At 37.1% G+C, this 21,991-nt stretch overlaps 1 protein-coding gene across 1 annotated transcript; it reads right to left on the bottom strand.

Moving 5' to 3' along the window:
- Positions 1-211: 211 nt before the first annotated feature.
- Positions 212-21,513, bottom strand: LOC129236061 (serine/threonine-protein phosphatase alpha-1 isoform). The gene is made up of 7 exons (XM_054870249.1): positions 20,670-21,513; positions 20,402-20,533; positions 15,617-15,833; positions 15,454-15,542; positions 14,980-15,176; positions 5,283-5,430; positions 212-3,014 (listed from the first exon to the last, which is right to left on the bottom strand). The coding sequence occupies exons 1-7, from the start codon at positions 20,716-20,718 to the stop codon at positions 2,863-2,865; spliced, it is 984 nt and encodes a 327-aa protein (XP_054726224.1). The 5' UTR covers positions 20,719-21,513; the 3' UTR covers positions 212-2,862.
- Between the last annotated feature and the right edge of the window lie 478 nt (positions 21,514-21,991).

The following is a 21,991-nucleotide window of genomic DNA, read 5'->3' as shown; positions in this document are numbered from 1 at the left end:
ATTCACCCATTTGTGTGATAATTAAAATTTTCGCACAACTATTTTGACGAACTTTGGTATGACCTCACTGTTGATATAGGGCAAAAAATATTGCTATTTTCCCCGATTCAAGTGCAACATTTTGATAAAAGAACACAGTAATTTGACAACACTGGCAACCCAGAGGGAAATAAATGCTACATTTTTACGAAAAAAGAAAATGCTATTGGTGTATGGGGAGCTTTAGACTGAAAGTTACATTTTTACAGTGCATTTTGTAAACTAAACCTGCATACATTAAATTCCTTTCTATTTTTCAACACCTCTTAGCTAATTTTACATTATATGATTACATTAAATATGTCATTTTCGACGCGTCGCTTTGTATTTTCGCTTCGTTCAAATAACTCATTTATCTAACAACTAAATAATGGAAAGGTCTTTTGTTTCAACTAATTTTTCCAACGTGTTACTTTGTTGTTGCTCTTGAAAGAAAAGTGTAAGACTGCAGTGAGAATTCGAAATTCACCATCGCTAAATCAAAAATATTCTATACTTAAATGGTGCCACAACATCCGTGTTGATACTAGAATATATATACTACAAGTGTGAGTCCGATCAAGAACCACTCTACGCGCACCATTTAGCAAAAGTGGATGAAGAATTTTTTAAGCTGTTACAAGAACAAATCAATTAGTTATTAAGCCTTAGAACTGCAACATAGCTTAAATGGTTTTTTCCATATGTGCTGACAACGTGCTGCGTTTGTAGCATCCTTTTAGGCGCAAATTTTAATGTCTCCAAAATGTTCGCTTTTGCAATTTAGCGACAGCCAATGCCAATGTCTCACTGCTGTATGCACTTATGTATATAAATTGTACATAATATTTAACAGAGTATAGTATAAGCAGAGAAAACAGATTTATTCTCAAGTACATAGAATAAGTTATGTCATTTATGTATGTATATATAAATAATCTAGCCGTTAACAAGTATACATAGTAATGTATGTATGTGTAGTTTCATTTATTTGTTTAGTTGGTTGTACAAATCCAATTTCTCTTATACGCTGCTTCTCCTAACTTGCAATACTTTTTTAAGCATTGGTTTTTATTTTATTACATACATACTTCTCTTATTACTATATTTAGTAAGGTTTTTTTACAAATTTTTATTTATAAAATTTAGTGCGTATTAGAAGCTTCAGTATTTGTTGTTCTTTGTTGTTTTCTTCATTATTTACGTTTGGTTGGTTCAACTATTGTATATGATTTCTTTGTTTGATTTATTCGTAAAACAAAGCGGTTTTCGTTGATATTAATTGTTTTTTATTTTTCATTTCTTTTGTTTTTGGTGTAAATCAATGCATCATTTATGCTTACAACTAAATTGAGAAAACCATGCAGTTATTTTGTTCTTACTCTCTTTTTTTTGTTTTTTTTTTCTCTCTTTTTGTGGGTGTTTCCATTGTGTTATGAATGTGCAAAATTTACAATAACAAAACAATGTGGGCATGCAACTTATTTTAAATGTAGTAAAATAAACTCTAGCAGCCCTATCCGGCAACGGTTACAAACATTTTTTCTTTTTCTAAATAAAATAGAAGTAAAGCATTTCTTGGAAACAAAACCTGTGCAAAATAGAGCTGCAAGTGAATAGTTTTCACAAACTAAATATTTTTGGTAGTAGCGCGAAAATATTTTCCATAATAGATTTAAGAATGATTGTATATGCATGTAAGGATTTATGGTTTACTTGAGATGGGAAATTGGCTAGATAAATGGGTGGGATGTGATTTTTGTTTTAGCAAAGAGGAATAGTTCCAATCCAAAATAATTTTTTTACATAAATCTGAGTGACATAGAATCGAATTCGATTCTGTACTGCATAGTACAGAAACAAAGGTGCTTAGTTATGGTTCAGAAGAAAAGGAACATTTATAAACTTGCTTTTTTGCAAATTTGCAATTTTTTTTTTAATTCTGACCCTTATGATTTGTTATTTTTATTTTTTTCACCATTATGAAAATGTTTCCCATTACTAAAAATTAAAAAAAAAATATACCTATGTATTTGTATGTTGTTGATTGCGCTTAATATCTTCCATATTGCATTTGTATACAAAACTACACATTTTGCTTGTACTAAACAAATATAAACCGAAAAATAGCCATTCACAACCCTATTTCGATACTGTCCGAAATTTTTGACAAATATGTGTTGAAGAATCGCTATGCTGCCATCGACAGTGCACAAACCGTTCAAAAGGCTTTTTTGGCAGCTGTTACACATAGAATATTTTTTGCTTGAAATATCAGCCTTCTTCAACTGACAACTTAACATAGCTTTGGAACAAATTGCAGCCGAACGATTTTTAACAGCAAATTTTTGTTTCAGCCAATTTCAAAATAGGACTGCGAATCTTTACATATGTATATATGTATATAACGTAAACAATGATATTAAAATTAAATAAAATAATATACTTAAAAACAGAGTGCATTGATTTAAGTGCAAAAATATGCTAATTTACAAAAAAAAATTTTCGTGTATGTGATGCTGTTTTCTATAGATGTGGCGGTGTATGTGGGGTATATGTTATGTAAGTATGCACAGAATGTGGTTTTGTGTGGCCGCTGCGTATTTCCAATTAACTTTTAATGTTTTCTTTACGTTTTTGCTCCTTTTTTTGTAAATGTTTGCTTTTGCAGTGTAGTGCTTTGTTTTATTTTTACATCTCCTCATTTCTTCGTTTTTTTCTTTCGTCTTTTCACATTTTTCCGTATATTCGATTTCACTCATATCGCCTTTTGTATCTTTATGCTTCAACTTGAATTTGCTAATTTTGCTCAACTCCTTTCTTTGTTTTGGATGGAGTATGCGTTTATTTCTTTTTATTTTTGTTGTTGGCTCCTCGTGGTGGAGTCAATGGACGCCCTGAGCTGCCGAAATTCGGATAGACAAACCGACGCTTATCAGCCGGTTTCAATATTTGGAAGGAACACATTAGTGTATCATCCACGGACATCATTGCACCTGTAATCGCAATAGAGACAGAGAGAGAGAGAAAAGAGAGATTTGAATTACATTAACGCATAATAAATGAAAAACACTACAATACGATTTTACGATTTTCAACAAAATTTCAAACTTTTTAACCAGAATTGTTAGAAAAATTGCAAGTATCCAATTGTAAGGTTGAAGTGTAGTTTTAAGCGTATGTTTGAAGTGGCTCAAAAATCGCGTTGATTAAAAAAATTTTTTTTTCAAACAGAGTGTTAAAAAATTCTAGAATGAAACTCGTATTTAAATCAATTAAATGGCCTCCACTATAAGGAAAAAAAAATCTAATCCAATACTCTTACGCAAGCGAAAACAATTATGCCTATTTAATGTGGTTTTCCTCACATAACAATTATAATCTATACTAAAGGGTGTTTTTTTTAGAGGTTAGGTTTTCAAGATGAAATAAAACGTATATAATTTAATGTTATGACCAAGAATTTAGCTTTATTATAAAGATAAGGGTTTGCCATTATGTTTTAAAAATGATTTCGGGCAAGTGGCCGCCGCGGCTGGCTCGAATAAATTCCAGCCGAGAGGCCCAATTTTCGACCACTTTTTGCAGCAATTGGGGCCGTATGTCAGCAATAACGCGGCGAATATTCTCTTCCAAGACGTCAATCGTCTCGAGCTTATCTGCGTAGACAAGCGACTTCACATAGCCCCACAAGAAATAGTCCAGCGGTGTTATATCGCACGATCTTGGAGGCCACGCCACAGGTCCACGGCGCGAGATAATGCGCTCACCAAAAGTTTCCTTCAATAAATCGATTGTTGCGTTGGCTGTATGGCATGTAGCGCCGTCTTGTTGGAACCAAAGGTCGTCCACATCAACATCGTCCAATTCAGGCACAAAAAAGTCATTAATCATGGCTCTATAGCGCTCTCCATTGACTGTAACATTATGGCCGGCTTCATTTTAAAAGAAATATGGACCAATGATTCCCTCTGCCCATAGAGCACACCAAACAGTGACTTTTTGAGGATGTAACGGCGTCTCAGCAATGGCTTGTGGATTATGTTCACTCCAAATGCGACAATTTTGCTTATTGACATACCCATTCAACCAAAAGTGAGCTTTATCGCTGAACAAAATTTTCTTGTAATGCGTCGCGCGAACCGAACCATTATTTTCGTAATAAATTTGCACGATTTGCAAACGTTGTTCAGGTGTAAGTCTATTTATTATGAAATGGCAAACCAAACTGAGCATAAATCAAGTGACAGCTGTCAAAAAGACCATCTACGAAAAAAGTAGTGCCAACTTGAAAACCTAACCTCTAAAAAAAACACCCTTTATAACCCCTGTACCTGTACGTTGTCCACGCATCACTACGAAACGACAACACCAAATGACTTAAAAATTTTTATACATTCATATTTTCACCCAATGAAGGTTATAGGCATGTTTTTATGATAGAACTCCCTTCCCACAGTCCCCAGGCCGCGCCACCACTCTCATTCGTCACTAATAATCGAATATTTGCCTAAATTTAATCTAAAAAATCTTAGTTTTTCCTATTTCCCACTATTTATAGCACACTCTAGACTTCAAAATCCGCATAAGCTGTTCAACTATGACCCAAATGCAAAGTTCAAAAACGGTTTGAGATAGAAAATTAATAAAAATAATTTTGCTTGATATTTTTCTGATTGGTTGTTTTGATTTTATTCAACGAGGCATAGCAACGGATGCCGGGTATTTTAACATTATAAAACAGCTGAGCTTACTTTTATTTATTATTTGGCGGATAGTTGGTTTTTTTGAGTGCGAAAAAATAAGACCGAAAAGACCGACATCCACTGTAGTTAGCCTGAAAGATAAATTGCACTTATGGTACAAAAACTTTGTTATAAAATACCGAACATGTAATTTTTCTCAACATCGTATGCAACAAAAACCACCCGAAATTTTGAGCGACTCAAATTTGCACTTCTTTATACCAAAATTAAGGATTCTGATTAGGAAGTTGAACATTTTGATCACATTTTTTTTTTTTAATTTGTTGATTTCTTTTGTGAATTTCGTACAAAGTTAATAATTTTTATTTACATTTCTAGCAGTCGAAAGCCTCTTAATTACAAAATAAGTCCCGAAAATTCCGAGATCAGTAAAATCCCGAAAATTGGCATCTCTAATATACGCACATAAGAATAGATATAAGTGTATAGAAATGAAAAATGGGGAGGTTTGCACTTCAATCTCAAGGTCGTCGTTTGTGCCCTGTTATTTGTACATACCTGCATTGTCAAATTCACCACAGTAGTTTGGTGCGGAGAACAGTGTGACCAATTGTCGCTTTGCAAAGAACTCATAACCATCCTCGACAACTTGATGCGCGCGACAAATCAAATCGAAATCATGCTTTTGCAAAAATTTCCCAACAACCTAAAATAAATAAAAATTATAAAACAATGCTTAGAGTAGAATAATTTAAACTTATGGCATATGCATAGATTTATAACTTTGTAAAGTTAAAAAAAAAAAATATTATTTATATGGGGTCTCCAATAGGAACCATAAATTATCTTTTGCACAGGCTAATATCAGAAGTTCCGGTATTTCAGATGACAAAGCGCTCTCATTTTTCCAGTTAGTATAATTTTTCTTAATAATAATAAATAATTCTTATGCACGATAAGGGATCCACTTATTTAACGCATTTTGAACTGCAGCACGGATATGACAGGTCTTTTGAATTTATTTAGTAGGAATATTATTACCATTAGAGCAAGCAACCCTATAGTTGCAACCAACAGCTCACAATTTCGTTAGCAAATCATAAAAATACAATTCTTAAATTACGTTTTTACACCGATCACTGCAGTCTAAAAAAATTGAAGGTGCCTATGTATTTAAATAAAACAATTGTATGTTTCTATTTAAAACCCAGGTTCGAAACCCACTCTGGGTATGAGAAGCCAAATGATAGAAACAGTTTTTTCTAATGACGGTTGCTCCTCGGCAGACTATGGCAAATCTCTGAGTGTATTTCTGCCTGAAAAAGCTCCTCACAAAGCTTCTTTGTCGTTCGGACGCGCACAAGCTGTAGGTCCCTTCATTTGTTAAACAACATTAAAACGCACGCCAGAAATTGGTGTAGAAACTCGGCAAACACCCAACAAAGGATGTATAGTACACGATAATTATATAAGGTGCGTTTCATAAGACAGCTTTGGTATACAATTTTTGAACTATCATAGGCTCGCTTTTACTTTCCGGAGTAGCTTTTATTTGGCGTCATTTTAACGGTTATAGACTTAAGGCTTCCATCAATTGTTTTTGGTGTGAAAGCTCTGTCTATTTTGTAGATCTGTTATCTTTTTCCAAGAAGCTGCACTTTTGCTAGTCTTTTCGGCGTTTCATAATGATAAGACACTAGTCGAAAATAAGCTTCTGAAGAGATAAAAGGTGCTGATTGTTGTTTTGGATGACTTTAATTATAATTTTTTTCAATTTAACCCTAAAATGCCGAGGGGTTCAATATTATCACAAGAGGAACGTGGAAAAATATTTGCGTACAAGGATTCAGGCTTGTCAATCAAATTAATTGCAAAAAAACAGGCAGAAGCGTTGTGTTATCCGGAATTTTTTACGGAGTCCTGAGAATTACAACATTTTGAAGCCCGTTAGAAGAAAATTATCACTATCAAGTCGAAAACAGCGAGCATTCATTGGAAAAGCTTCTAACTCGACTTAGTCTTGCGCCAACTTGGCCGCTGTTGTTCGAAATAAGGTTTCAAAAACAACAGTTTTGCGCACATTACAATAATTTAAAATTATCAAAAATAAGAAAAGGGCCCCATCTTTTGCCACGGCACAAGCTGGGACACAGTAAGATATTTGGAATATTTTTATTGCTGCCCAATTTCATATTATTTTTTAAAAAGGTTATATTTTCGGATGAAAAAAATGGAACCTTGATTGAACCGATGATTTTTTAAATTATTAGAGAGATTTGCACAAGAGCCCGCCTCTTATTTTCCAAGCGCAACTTCGAAGAAGGTGCTGTTATGGTTTGGGATGCATTTACATCGAAAGCAACTCTTGATATACAGTTTATATCATCGCGAATAAATAGTGGGGACTACAAAAGAATTTTGGAAAATAGTCTCCTTCCTTTTATTCAGGTTAATCTGGAAGTGCCCTTCGTTTTTCAGCAAGACAACGCCCGAATCCGCGTAAGCAAGGAAATAAGGCAGTATTTGAACCGATTGTTCCATAGGAACTATGGACTGGCCGGCGTGTTCTCCGGATCTAAACGCAATAGAATACATTTGGGGTATATTAGTCAGAAGAGTTTACGCCAACAATCGCCAATTTGACAACACCAATGAGCTTAAAGCGGCAATAAAGCCAGAATGGTCTTCTCTAGATGTAAATTTACTTAAAAAGTAAGCAGAATCGATGAAAAAATGGTTATTTTGTGTCGCTAAAGCAAATGGTACTAAAATGTTCTAGACGACAGAAAAAAAAATCGATAAAAGTATACTTTTGTTAACCGATCACTTTAATTAAACAGTGTCTTATCATTTTGAAACGACTGGAAATACGTTTTTGGTGAACATTTTCTTTATGCATTAAAAAAAGTTCAAAATTCTGTAACGAAACAGATAACTCTTGTTACTTTAATCGATGTGTAAAATTTATATTTTCTTCTGAAATCTATAAATTAAAATACACTGAAAAATTAGGGGTGTCTTATGATTATGAAACGCACCCTCTGTGTAGGTATGTATATCTTCTTAATTGGCGCGATAACCGCTTACGCGATTTTGGCCGAGATTAACAAAGCGCGCCAGTCGTTTCTATCTCGTGCTAACCGGCGCCAATTGGACACACCAAGTGAAGCCAAGTCCTTCTCCACCTGATCTTTCCAACGCAGAGGAGGCCTTCCTCTTCCTCTGCTACCACCAGCTGGTACCGCATCGAATACTTTCAAAGCCGGAGCGTTTGTATCCATTCGGACGACATGACCCAGCCAACGAAGCCGCTGGATCTTTATTCGCTGCGCTATGCCTATGTCGTCGTAAAGCTCATACAGCTCATCGTTCCATCGTCTGCGATATTCGCCGTTGCCAACGTGCAAAGGTCCAAAAATCTTACGCAGAATCTTTCTCTCGAACACTCCAAGCGTCGCTTCATCGGATGTTGTCATCGTCCAAGCTTCTGCGCCATACGTTAGGACGGGCATGATGAGAGTCTTGTAGAGTGTTAATTTTGTTCGTCGAGAGAGGACTTTACTGCTCAATTGCCTACTTAGTCCAAAGTAGCACTTGTTGGCAAGAGAGATTCTACGTTGGATTTCAAGGCTGACATTGTTATCGGTGTTAATGCTGGTTCCTAAATAAACGAAGTCTTTTACAACCTCAAAATTATAACTGTCAACAGTGACGTGGGTGCCGATACGCGAGTGCGCCGACTGTTTGTTTGAAGACAGGAGGTACTTCGTTTTGTCCTCGTTCACCACCAAACCCATTCGCTTTGCCTCTTTATCCAGTTTGGAGAAGGCAGAACTAACAGCGCGGTTGTTAAGGCCGATGATGTCAATATCATCGGCATACGCCAGCAATTGTACGCTCTTATAAAAAATTGTGCTTGAGCGATTAAGTTCTGCGGCTCGTACGATGCTCTCCAACATCAGGTTAAAGAAGTCACACGACAGCGAGTCACCCTGTCTGAAACCTCGTTTGGTATCAAACGGCTCGGAGAGGTCCTTCCCAATTCTGACGGCGCTGCTGGTGTTGAGCAACGTCATCTTACATAGCCGTATTAGTTTTGCGGGGATACCAAATTCAGACATAGCGGCATACAGGTAACTCCTTTCCGTACTGTCGAATGCAGCTTTGAAGTCGACGAAAAGATGGTGTGTGTCGATTCTCCTTTCATGAGTCTTTTCCAAGATTTGGCGTATTGAGAATATTTGGTCGATGGTAGACTTTCCAGGTCTGAAGCCACACTGATAAGGTCCAATCAGTTGGTTGACGGTGGGTTTCAGCCTTTCACACAATACGCTCGCTAGAACCTTATAGGCGATATTTAGAAGACTAATCCCGCGGTAATTGGCACAAATTGCAGGATCGCCCTTCTTATGGATTGGGCAGAGCACACTTAAATTCCAATCGGCAGGCATGCTTTCATCCGACCATATTCTGCATAGGAGCTGATGCATGCACCTTACCAGCTCCTCGCCGCCATGTTTGAATAGCTCAGCCGGCAGTCCGTCGGCGCCCGCGGCTTTGTTGTTCTTTAGCCGTGATATTGCTATTCTCACCTCGTCATGGTCGGGTAACGGAACGACAATTCCGTCGTCAACGATTGGGGTATCGGGATCTTCACATTCTCTATGACATGCGCAGCTGTCACCGTTTAACAGGTTCGAGAAGTGTTCCCTCCATAATTTAAGATTGCTCTGTACGTCAGTCACCAGATCGCCGTCTTTGTTCTTACAGGACAACGCCCCGGTCTTAAAACCTTCTGTAAGCCGCCGAACTTTCTGGTAAAATTTTCGGGCGTTGTTTCTATTGGCCAGCATCTCAAGCTCCTCGCACTCACGTATTTCGGCCTCTCGTTTCTTCTGTCGGATAATACGTCTCTCTTCCTTTTTCAGTTCTCTGTAGCGATCCCACATGGCTCGCGTTGCGCCCGATCGCAGCGTGGCTCTATAGGCGGCATCTTTTCTTTCGGCGGCAGCATGACATTCCTCGTCGTACCAGTTGTTTTTTCGGGCTCGCCGGAATCCGATTTCTTCTTCGGCGGCGGTACGTAGGGAACGAGAAATGTTGCTCCATTGCTCGCGCATGCCGGTGTGTTGGGCAGTGCTCTCCGAGAGCAGGAGTGAGAGTCGAGTGGCGAATCTTCTGGCTGTCTGTTGTGATTGCAGCTTTTCGATGTCGAACATTCTTTGCGTAGGTAGATGTACGTTTTTTGCTGCACAGAGGCGTGTGCGCAGTTTGGCTGCAACAAGGTAATGATCCGAGTCGATGTTGGGTCCTCGGATCGTACGTACATCTAATACACTAGAAGCGTGTCTTCCATCTATCACAACATGATCGATCTGGTTTCGCGTTTTTCGATCTGGAGACAGCCAGGTAGCTTGGTGAATCTTCTTATGCTGGAATCTGGTGCTACAGACTACCATGTTTCGGGCCCCGGCGAAGTCGATCAGCCTCTGTCCGTTACCGGATGTTTCGTTGTGCAGGCTGAATTTTCCGACTGTGGGACCAAAAATTCCCTCCTTACCCACCCTGGCGTTGAAGTCGCCAAGCACGATTTTTATGTCGTGGCGGGGGCAGCGCTCATAGGAACGTTCCAAGCGCTCATAGAAAGAATCCTTGGTCGCATCGTCCTTCTCTTCCGTCGGGGCGTGGGCGCAAATTAGCGAGATGTTAAAAAATCGCGATTTGATGCGGATTGTTGCGAGACGCTCGTCCACCGGAGTGAACGACAGTACTTGGCGACGAAGTCTCTCTCCCACAACAAATCCGACACCGAATTTGCGCTCCTTTACATGGCAGCTGTAGTAGACGTCGCAAGGTCCTATGTTTTTCTTACCTTGCCCCGTCCATCGCATCTCTTGGATGGCAGTGATGTCAGCCTTTACTCTCACGAGGACATCAACCAGCCGGGCAGAGGCACCTTCCCCATTAAGGGACCGGACATTCCAGGTGCATGCCCTCAAATCGTATTCCTTATTTCGTTTGCAGGGGTCGTCATCAGTGTTGGGAGTTCTCATCCGAGGCTTTGTTGCTGTTTTCATTGGGGGGGCTTTTTAAGTGGCGGGTCCCAAACCCAGCGCACAACCAGCTATGCTGGGATGCTTCGCCTTCTCACTTTAGCTCACTCCCGAACGGCTGTTCGGAAGCTAACCAGAGGATACGTGGGCTAATCCCGGACGTTGTGAGCTGCTTGAACCATATGTAGAAGAATCGTCCTGGCCACTCCCAAGTGAATGGCGATCAGTAACTTTCCCCACTTGCGTGGACTTCTACACATGGAACCATCCTCCTATGGATGTATGTATATATGTATGTAAAATATATCAGTGAGGTAAAAAGCTCTAATTGTTTTCCGCTAGATTTCTTTGGGAAGCCATACCTCATAGGAAACATTGAATCGAGTCAAAAGGGGAAATTCAATACATTTCTTAGTACCGCCACGACCAAGGTGAAAAGTCGGAGCAGCCGGACAAAGTTTGATAGTTTGTGCGGTTAATACAGTATGGCCTGTAATAGCAAAATGGTAATTTCAACGATTCGGTTCGGGTAGGCCAATCATCGGAAATATTTCTGAGCACCTACTCCATTGCTTAAAAATTGAACATTAGTTTGGATAAACATAATTTAACTATGTTAATTTCATCGTCGATATAAACCGTAAAAACGTTGAGAACTTTTTACTTCACTTAATGTTATAAAATTATTCTATACGAGCTGGACGATAAGAATTACAAGAGCAATTGATTGCATCTATAGAATTAACCTATGATTTCAATTGCAGTAATCTTTACTAATTAATTTTTTTTTATTTAATTAAAATTTTTTTTTATTTAAGTTTTTTTTTAATTTTTCTTTTAATTTAAATTTTCTTTTAATTTAATTTTTTTTTTTTAATTTAATTTTTTTTTTATTTATTGGAGGTTGAATTAGTTTTAAAGGTTTTTTTCGAAGATTTGGGGCTTTATTGTGAAAAAACGGTACAAAATATTTTATTCGAAGTATTGGCCATCGCTAGCTACAACTTTCGCCCATCTTTCGGGCAATTTCCGGATGCCGTTTCTCCAAAATTCTGGCCGCTGCTTGGCTATCCATGACTCAACCCATATTTTGGTAGCCTCGTACGAGGAGAACCGCTGGTCCGCCAAATCGAGACTCATATGCCGGAACAAATGATAATCGGAGGGAGCTATGTCTGGACTATACGGCGGGTGGGGTAACACTTCCCAGCCAAGCGTTCCAAGGTATTTTTTGACAGGTTGAGCAACATGCGGCCGAGCGTTGTCATGTTGCAAAATAACCTTGTCGTGCCTTTTTACCGTTTCCGGCCGTTTTTCTTTCAATGCCCGGCTTAAACGCATCAATTGCAGTCGGTAACGATCCCCCGTGATTGTTTCGCCCGGTTGGAGCAGCTCAAAATATACGACGCCGACCTGATCCCACCAAATGCAGAGCATGATTTTCTTGCCGTGAATATTCTGCTTGGCCGTCGACGTTGATGCGTGGCCGGGCAAACCCCATGATTTTTTGCGTTTTGGGTTATCGTAGTGGATCCATTTTTCGTCGCCAGTCACTACCCGATGCAAAAAACCCTTCCGGTTTTGTCGCTCGATCAGCAATTCGCACGTAAAAAATCGCCGTTCGACGTCGCGCAGCTTCAACTCGTACGGGACCCAATGTCCTTGCTTTTGGATCATTCCCATCGCTTTTAGACGCTTGCAAACGGTTGATTTATCAACGACCAATGATTCAGCAAGCTCTTCTTGGGTTTGGCACGAGTCCTCGTTTACCTTTTTGGGCTGGCCAAGACGCTCCTTGTCGTCGGTGTAAAAATCACCACTTTTGAATCGTCGAAACCAGTACTCACATGTTGAAATCGACGGAGTATGGTCTGGGTAGGCCTCCTGCAGCAATTCACGGGCTTGGGCTGTATTTTTTTTTTTTCAAATTGAAGCAGAAAAGCAAAGCTTCCCGCAAATTGCGTTTCGACGGCACGAAAGTTGACATACTCGGAGCACGAAAACACTGCGTTGTTTATACTTCAGCGAAATGACAGATACTGATAAACAAAGCCTAGGGATGAGGCTTTGTCATGAATATATATTCAGTATTGCCAACGCGATAAAGTGATAAATAGCGCCATCTGTGTGTCACCTTTAAAACTAATTCAACCTCCTAATAATTTTTTAAATTATAACTTTTTGAGTAATCATAAATCGAGAAGTGCGCAAAAGTTAAATGGGAAAGAAGTTTAGTAAAGACCACTTTGAAGGTAAATATTATATTTCAAATATAATTTCAACCGAGAAGTCCTATAGATGATAAGAGAGTTTTGCAAAATTAATATGTTTGAGTACTATTATAGAATTTATTCTTTAGTAACAATTTTTACCACCGCGTACTTGAATTTTTCGTCTTCGTTACTTGAATAAAAATCTGTACTTTTTTCATATTAAGATTTCTAATTTACCTATTTTAAAATCGTTTCATATAAAGATGGAAGTGGTAAGCTGAAAAATTATTTTTTCTGATTAAAATTCACTTTATAAAGTAAATATGTGTAATATGTAGCAGTGGTTTTTACTGATATTTAGTAAAAGGAATCCTTTTTACTGATATTTAGCCAAAGGAGTCCTTTACAACGGTTACAATAACACAGGCCGCCAAAATTTAACCAACATTCAGACCCAGAAACCAGACTATATATTTCCGAAGGTTTATGATGCGCTGAATCGAAACCTGGCCTCAGAATTGCTCTATCAGCTCTGGTTTTCGAGATATCCTAACCTAAAAGTGCAAAAAACACCGTTTTTGCCCTTATTTGAGGTTATGTAGCCTTGCAGATGTTTTCTTTCACCAAAATTAAAGGATGGCATCTTCAAATACAAGCCTTCTTTTTTCAAATGGCGTTGAGTTTGCTCAAATATAGTCGATTACTAATTTTCTTGAATTGAGTCTTATTTTTGTGACTAAACTCACTGCCTCCAGGGTTAAGTGGGTTAGCCTGCTTGCGGTATGATAGGGGTGGTTTCTAGGGGTTAGGGCTGTGTGTGACTCGGTACCCGTGGCTTAGATAGTGTAGGGGTTTGGTGAGTTAGCACACTTATGGTGTGACACAAAATTTTAAGAAAAATAAGAGTCAATTCAAGAAAATTAGTAATCGACTATATCATGTCTATGTTATCTTAATCGATTTTCAGGTGTAGGAAAATTTAGAAACATGAAAATTTCAAAATGCGATATCTCAGCGAAAAAAAAATGATATTTGAGCAAACAAAACGCCATTTGAAAAAAGAAGGATTGTATTTAAAGATGCCATCCTTTAATTTTGGTGAAAGAAAACATCTACAAGGCTACATAACCTCAAATATGGGCAAAAACGGTGTTTTTTGCACTTTTAGGTTAGGATATCTCCAAAACCAGAGCTGATAGAGCAATTTTGAGGCCAGATTTCGATTCATCGCATCAAAATCCTTCGAAAATATATAGTCCGGTTCCTGGGTCTGAGATGCTGTGTAATCATCAAACAAAAACGGCAAAAAATTATATTACGATTGCACTAAAAACTAAAACACTGAAACGAAAATACGTGGCTTTGAGTTTAGTGCAGTTCAAGTAAAGGATCTTTCAAAAGACGCGTATGGATGTCGCTTTAAAATAAAACATGAAAAAATGTAGATTATTTCAGTTTCACTCTGTTTATTGTTGAACATATGTTGTTAACATATGTGAAAAATGTCCACCAGGAGCACTTCTGCAGTTAAAATTGGACAAAAAGTCGATTCATGAAGGCCTAATTGTTGAGAACGTCGAGATATCGAACGTTGTTCATTAACACTTTACGCAGCGGCAGCAATATTTACAACAGAGCGCCCAATTTTTGGTCTGTCAGTCGTTTTTCTATCCACGACCGAACCAGTTTCTTGACATTTTTTCACCAACCTTTGAATTGTCGGTTCATTCGAACGATTATTTCCACAAAAAAAATCACGAATTTTGCGATACGTCGTTCTTAAAGATCGACCATTTTCGTAATAAGTTTAAATAATTTTAAGGCGTTGTTCTATCGTGTAAAATTGTACAAAATTGACAAATGTCAAAGATGCTATAAAAAATGTACTGTTTAGGAATTATTCGCTACTGACCACTAGGCGTAACTTTTGAAAAACCCTTTATTACTTTGATATGTTGTTAAAAACTTAAATTTATTTGTCTAACTCACCTCAGCGCCAAATGTGAAACTCACACCACGATCATTCTCACCCCAACCCATTGTATCCTTATCGGGATCTGACCATAAGAGATCACATAGCAACCCCTGGTCGGGCACGTCTGTGGGACGCATTATGCGTCTTATTTGCTCCATGGACGATAAATCAGGACTGAGACCGCCGTGACAGCAGAAAATCTTTTCGTCAACTGAAAGTGGAAATTAGACGAAAGTGAGCAAAAGTTGAAAATTGAATATCTAGAATTGAACAAGAAAATATGGAATATTCGAGTATACTTTACATTTGCGAATGTTGATAACTTAAACAATTATTTGAAAACTTTTGTCAAACAAATTGCTGACTAGTAATAAAATTTCATTTCTAAATTGCTAACAAGTCACGACTTCGCATTTTCGTTTTCAACTGTTTTAAATTCTTTGTTTGTTTTTCAATTCTCAAATACAATTTTATTATATTTTGCTTACCAATAGCCGCCACAGGTAAACAATTAAAACAATCTGTAAACGTTTTCCACAGCTTAATTGTATATCGGCGCTTGCACTCATCGTAAAAGCTGCAAAAGAAAATTGTTATTTGTTTTGCACCAAAGAATATTAAAGTAATAAATTATATTATTTGCATACTGACCCATAAATTCTGTTTATGCTGGCACATTCGTGATTGCCACGCAGCAAGAAAAAATTCTCCGAATACTTTATTTTGTAAGCCAACAACAGGCAAATAGTCTCCAGTGATTGCTTGCCACGATCCACATAGTCCCCCAAAAATAGATAATTTGATTCTGGCGGGAAGCCACCATATTCAAAGAGACGCAGCAGATCGTAGTATTGGCCGTGAATGTCGCCTATAGGGAGAGGTGTATAGCAAATGTGCACATAATAATTATAGGTTTCATATTTTAAGAAATACAATTATTGAAATAAATGAAAGTAAAGCAAGCAAAAAGTTGATTTGCCAAACACATTGAAGACATTATACCGCAATAAAATTTTAGTCAATGGGTAGCTACGAGAAAAAATCGGAATAAATTTAGGTGAGGTATGACACTGGATCAAATTCGTCGACAAACAAATAGAAGAAAATAAAAAATAAACAAACATAAAATAAACAATTAAACAAAAAAAAAAACAACGTACGCACGTTATCAGAAAACTGGAAACGCGATGTTTGGACCAGTTTTGACAAATTCAAAAATTCAAAAAAAATCGAAGTTCTTAGTAAAAGTTTGGCACAATGTTAAGAGCAACTAGATTGATTTGGTTAAAATGTACTCGGGAAATTTTCGAAATTACCAATTTACTGCATTATCGAGAATTTTAACTTGCACTATATCACATTAAAATTTATTGGGCTATAAAATTGAGTACCAAAATTTATTTTAACAAATCTGATGAAATTTTTTTTTTAAGAAAATTTGTCAAAATTTTTATAAATCTTGTTCAAAGTTTAAAATTTTGATTTAAATTTGTGTTAAAAAAAAGAAAAGTAGTCAAAACTGGTCAAAATATAACGTTCCTAGTTAGCTACCAACGGGTGTATGTACGATGTGAGGTCAATAAGTCCCGGAAAATTTCAATAAAAAACATTATTCTATTACAGATGTATATTTTAGCGTAATACATTTCATAAAACGTTTGCTCTTCCAATAATGCAATTGTCAAGTTGCTCAAAATAGTGGATTATACCATCGAAGACCTCTTACCGCCGAGTTATTTATTCATATTGGGAAACAGGATAAAAATTCATGCAATTATCCTCACGCGACGGCAGACTTGTATACTGCCGGTGCATTGTCCTGGTGAAAGAGAAGTTTTTCTCGCCAAATACGGCCGGTTCTGTCGTGATGAATCCATTTTGCGTCGTCCATGGTTACGTAACGGCATAAAACTTGCTTTGGAATGAAATGGCATTGGCTGTAGATTGTGAAGCAGGGCACCCATCTGGCAAGCAGGTCATTTAGACTTTCTAGGGCTGACACGAAGACGCACATACTGACAGATCAGTCAGAAAACGGAAATGTTTTTGTTTTTTTTTTTTTGAAAATGCTTTTAACAAACAAAATCTAGACTTTAAAGTAGCCGTTGCCATTTGTTCTAATTTTCAGTGACTTATTGATCCACCCTCGTATGTTATTTTTCCATATATAATGCAATAAAAATCTAAATTTCTCATAGCTTACTTTAATTGCAACTAAAAAGATGAAACAAAAATTGCTCCAGCCATAAAAGAATTTTCTATCATCTTTGTAGTTAAATGCCAACTGAATGTCATCATCGAAAATTTTTATTACAAATCGCACTCTTGGAACAACTTTTTTGCCAGCAGTAATATATTTTTAATTTTCTAAAAATTAATATTAAGTGAATGAAATAATTTTTAGACTACATAAATGGATAAAAACTTAATGGAAAACAAATTTGTACATGATTAGAGGCGCGGGGTCTACAAAGAGTTTCTCGTAAAACGATTTTTTAGAATATATCGGCCACAGCGCAGCCTAGCAAATCCACCTAAACTCACAAACCTTCCCAGTTGTACCAGCGAAAACTCATCGCCATAGATGAACCGTTCAGGAGTCTACACACTACGACCAAACAAAAAAAACCCACAAACTTCCACATTTATGTTAAATTTTAAGAACGAAAAATATTAAGATTTACCTGAGTTGGACAAATTTTAATATAGCTAAAAAAATCGTTATTCAATTTTAGAAATATTTTTTTCTAAGAAATAGCTTCAGATAACAAAAGAGTTTAGGCTTAGAAGTAAGCATAATTTTTTTTTTTAATTGCATCAATAGAATCAAAATTAAACCCGGGATCAGCAGAATCGTAGACCTGCACAAACGTTCCCACGACAATCGGTTCTACGTAACCGGAACGACCCGGATTTATATCCGGCCAAGGACGGTCACTTCAACAGCATTCCTCGTATATGCACGGGGTATGTTAGGCTGCTACAACAACAACAACAACAACCTGCACAAACGCCTTTGGCACAATCACTTTCCGGATACTATAGCAGGTTAAATTCCTATCTATCCAGAATCGACCCTGACATACTTAATATATGTCCGGAATGTGACAATAACCACCTATTCCCCTGCCTCCTTAAACCAACTCATCTGACACCCATTTCCCTCTGGACAAACGCCGTCGAAACGGCAAATTTTCTGGGCCTACCTTTAGATGAGATTAACGATGACGAGCGATGACTTCAGAGGTGACGTGCACAAACTGAAACTCACGGCCACGTACGAAGCAGCTCGTTTCTTGGGTCTGCTTTTGGAAGATATTGAAAACTGCAACTAATCGACCGAGAGAATGTTTTGATAAGCTGGTACAATAACAACAACAAATAAATGCTTTTAGAAACCATGTGACAAATTCACTACAAGGTCTGACATTTTTGACTATAGCCTTATAGCCCACAGTCGGCAAAAAAAATGGAATAGGGTTCTTAACATTTTCATGATACTTTATTGCTATTATAGTTTGAAGAGTTTGATCGAGGATGCCTTTTTGGGTTAAAGTAATCCAAAATCAGTTTGGGGGCCAAAAAACATTTGTGCTATATGTACAAACAAAAATTATATAATATAGTAACATCATCATATGACACTACTGTAAGATTGAGATAACCTTAGGAATTGATACCAGTAACAACAATAAATAATGCATATTCATTTAGTAGTGAAAAAATTGTTTTTATGGGAATATTACGATTAAACTGTTTTAAAACAAACTTTTCCATATCTTGAACAATTAAAAAAAAACTTGCATATACATAGTTACTACATATTTGATTATTGAGTTCAATCAAGCATTTTATAATATAAATTCATACATATACAACTCATTAAGTAGCATATGTGGAAAGATAGAGAACATCACGATGATGAACTTGATAACGTAGAAGTCTTATATGGACTTTCGGACAGTTAGTAATTATTATATATATTACTATTAGACTAAATATGCAATATGTTATCAAATCAGAAGCAACAGGGAAACCAATAGCTTAGTAAGTAAAGTAAATGACTACGGCATGTCCACTTTTTAAGTTTTCCGTTTCCCTCACGCCGCTAGAGTTACAGGCGGTGGGCGGCCGCAATATGGAGACTTTCTGTAGATGACATAGACGATGGTTTCGGAAAATGCACGGTTATATATATGGTAGATATACATATATATGTACTCCTTGTGAGTTAGGCTAATGTTAACTTGGCTAGTCAACTCTGATCTAACATAGACTGAAACTCGTTCCTAATATTGCCGAGGAATTATATGGGGCCATAAAAAAATATTGGCTGAAGGTTAGATAGGTTAACTTGGCTGATTAATACTGATATCGTATAGATCACAACTAGTTCCTAGTGTTCTAAAGAAATTGCTTAGATGGGTAGGTTTACTATATATCATACCATTGTTGCATAAAACATTCCCTTAAACTGTTGAGTAATATCTATGAATTGACAGTCATTAGCTGGATTTAAATACGGGTTACTCCCGTGAGGTGGAAGCGTCTGTTGTGGTGTGCACATTTTTCCTAGTTTTATTTAATAGTTGCTCCCTTAATTAGTAAAACAACCCAAAACAAGAACAGATAATTTGCGATCTGAGAAATTCCTGAACAGCAGCGAAGTAAAGTGTTTTTGGAATAGCCTTCTTTACACGCAGTGCTCACCTAATACCGGTTATACTTTTGTTGTTGCTGTAACAGATCGAAATATTCTTGGTAAAGCTGCTGAAGTGACAAGTCTTGACCGGATTTAAACTTGAGCCATTCCCGTAACGTAGAACCGCTTGAGGGTAGACCGGGCATAGTTTTGTCACGTGTGGAATAAGAAATGAGCCTTATTGTGAATTCCCCGTGAATATTCCGATATTAATATTTTACCCCTAAAATATTTCCGTAAAAGTAAAAAAGCAGTGAGACTCACTAAAAGATACATATGCGTGTGATATTTATTGTGTTGATTGCTTAACAGCAATCAGTATAAGAAATTTAACTGTAAATATTATTCATTTTAAGATGAGCCACGTTCTACGGACCTACTGAAGTTACTAATGATAGTTCAAAACTGTGGATGGTATCATTAAGTAACTGTGCGATAGAGTTTATTAAACATTATGGAGGTGTTGGCTCTTACGCTTATTAAGGCTTTTTGGAATTGGTTTTAAAATGTTGAAAGACGCATTTTTTTTAACTATAGATTTTTTCTCGGATATAGGTATGCTAAGCGCACTGAGACTTGCCTCTTCTCGACATTTCCGGCCTAAATGTATATCATATATTTTCATGTTTTTTTAAATATAATTTTTCAAAAAAGGAATTTATATTGACTTTCTAGAGAACCTTAGAAGTACATACATTTTTATGCAAGTCATGTGATTTTCACGGAATACTTACCGCATATTTTCAACGGGGCTTCTAATTCCAAGAGAATCGGTTGCGATAGGAATATTTCGCGTGACTTCAGGCATAGGCCTCGAATTTCACTCTCTGATAGTTGTACATTTTTGCCAGGTCGTGCTCCACGCACTGCACAAGTGTTGTTAAACAAAATGAACATATGTATGCATTTTGAATAAGTATTTATTTCAGAATTTCATGTATATACATATATATTAAAGTCACTGAAATAGCAGAATCCTTCTACAATTTGGTAAATACCCACCTTCTAATAATCTTGAAATAATGCTGTCGATATTCATGATGTCGGACATGACGCGTTCACGCCAACGTTTGTAGTATTAAATCCCCTCGTTAAGACCGCACGCTCTATGGAATACGTTGCTAACAATTAAAACCTTTTTGCTGTTGCCTGTTTGTTGTGGTCAGTTGGTACGTCGCTGGCGACGCAGCTAATGTTGTTGGATTTCCCGTTTTTCCTAACGTTTTTATACACCACTAATTTAGGCAAATCACTACCAGATTGTTTTTGCAATTGCGTGTTAAACGTAGTTGTTTTGTCAACCTAATGATGGAACTATTTTTGCTTAAGTTTTCTCCGAATTATTGTATACCCTCCAAACACTCTCTTTGGACAATTATTTGCTGTTTTTGTTTATTTGATCGCAAGATTTTGGTATTTAAAGCCTACACTATCAACGCGAATGTGGTGACGCGTTTATGTTTTTCTTCGTTGGCAAGAAATGGCAAAAACAGTTTGTCGTCGTCAGACCCTCATTCGATTATTATTTTAATATTTGGGAGGCGGGTGGGTGGTTTGCAGGCACTGTTCAGCACTGATTTTCTTTTCACACACTGCTCGATGATTTTCACCACTCACACTGGCTCAATTACGTTCTTATTCGATGTTGTTTCACAGATCTGCTGATTTACCGCCATCAAAGCCAATACATTTTTTTGACGACGAAAAATGCTCTTTGTGCGTATTTAATCAAAAAATCGTTATACACGCACTTATTACGCGAAATTTTAACAAGATTTTCTTTTTCGGAAAATTTCAGCAGTACACACCACTAAGTCGAAGAGAACGACGAAGACAAGTGGGCTACACTTGACAGTGACAAATGTCATAATAGGCCGAAATGAGGATGATTGAAGCACCTACCAGGATAATGTGTTCGTAAAGATATGGCATTAAAATAAATGCACTGAGGAATAAAAACGAATTAAATATTCAAGGGTAAAAGGTAAACTTCCTACACTGCTCAGTAGCCACTTTTATTGAGGCACTCACTCAATTCGATTCTGAAAATTGTAGAAAGGGACAGAAAATTTGCGTTTAAAGAAAATTTAGGGCGTTTATATGCATCCGTCTCACCACCCTCCTTACTCCCTAGTATGTATGCATGCAAAACATTTTTGAAGTTGGTTGTATTTAAGTTGCTGCTTTTGGGGCAATAAAGCTAGGCGTCTTATGCACCATAAGTCGGAATAGAAAAATACAGTCACTTGCTTAAATGCATTCACATATATCACGTCCCAGTAACCACGATCTCTAGCTGGAGATATTTAGTACATAGGGAATAA

Source organism: Anastrepha obliqua, chromosome 1 (genome assembly GCF_027943255.1).
Source record: "Anastrepha obliqua isolate idAnaObli1 chromosome 1, idAnaObli1_1.0, whole genome shotgun sequence".
NCBI lineage: Eukaryota > Metazoa > Arthropoda > Insecta > Diptera > Tephritidae > Anastrepha > Anastrepha obliqua.
The sequence above is the reverse complement of the archived record's forward strand: the minus strand, read 5'-3'. Positions and strand labels throughout refer to the sequence as shown.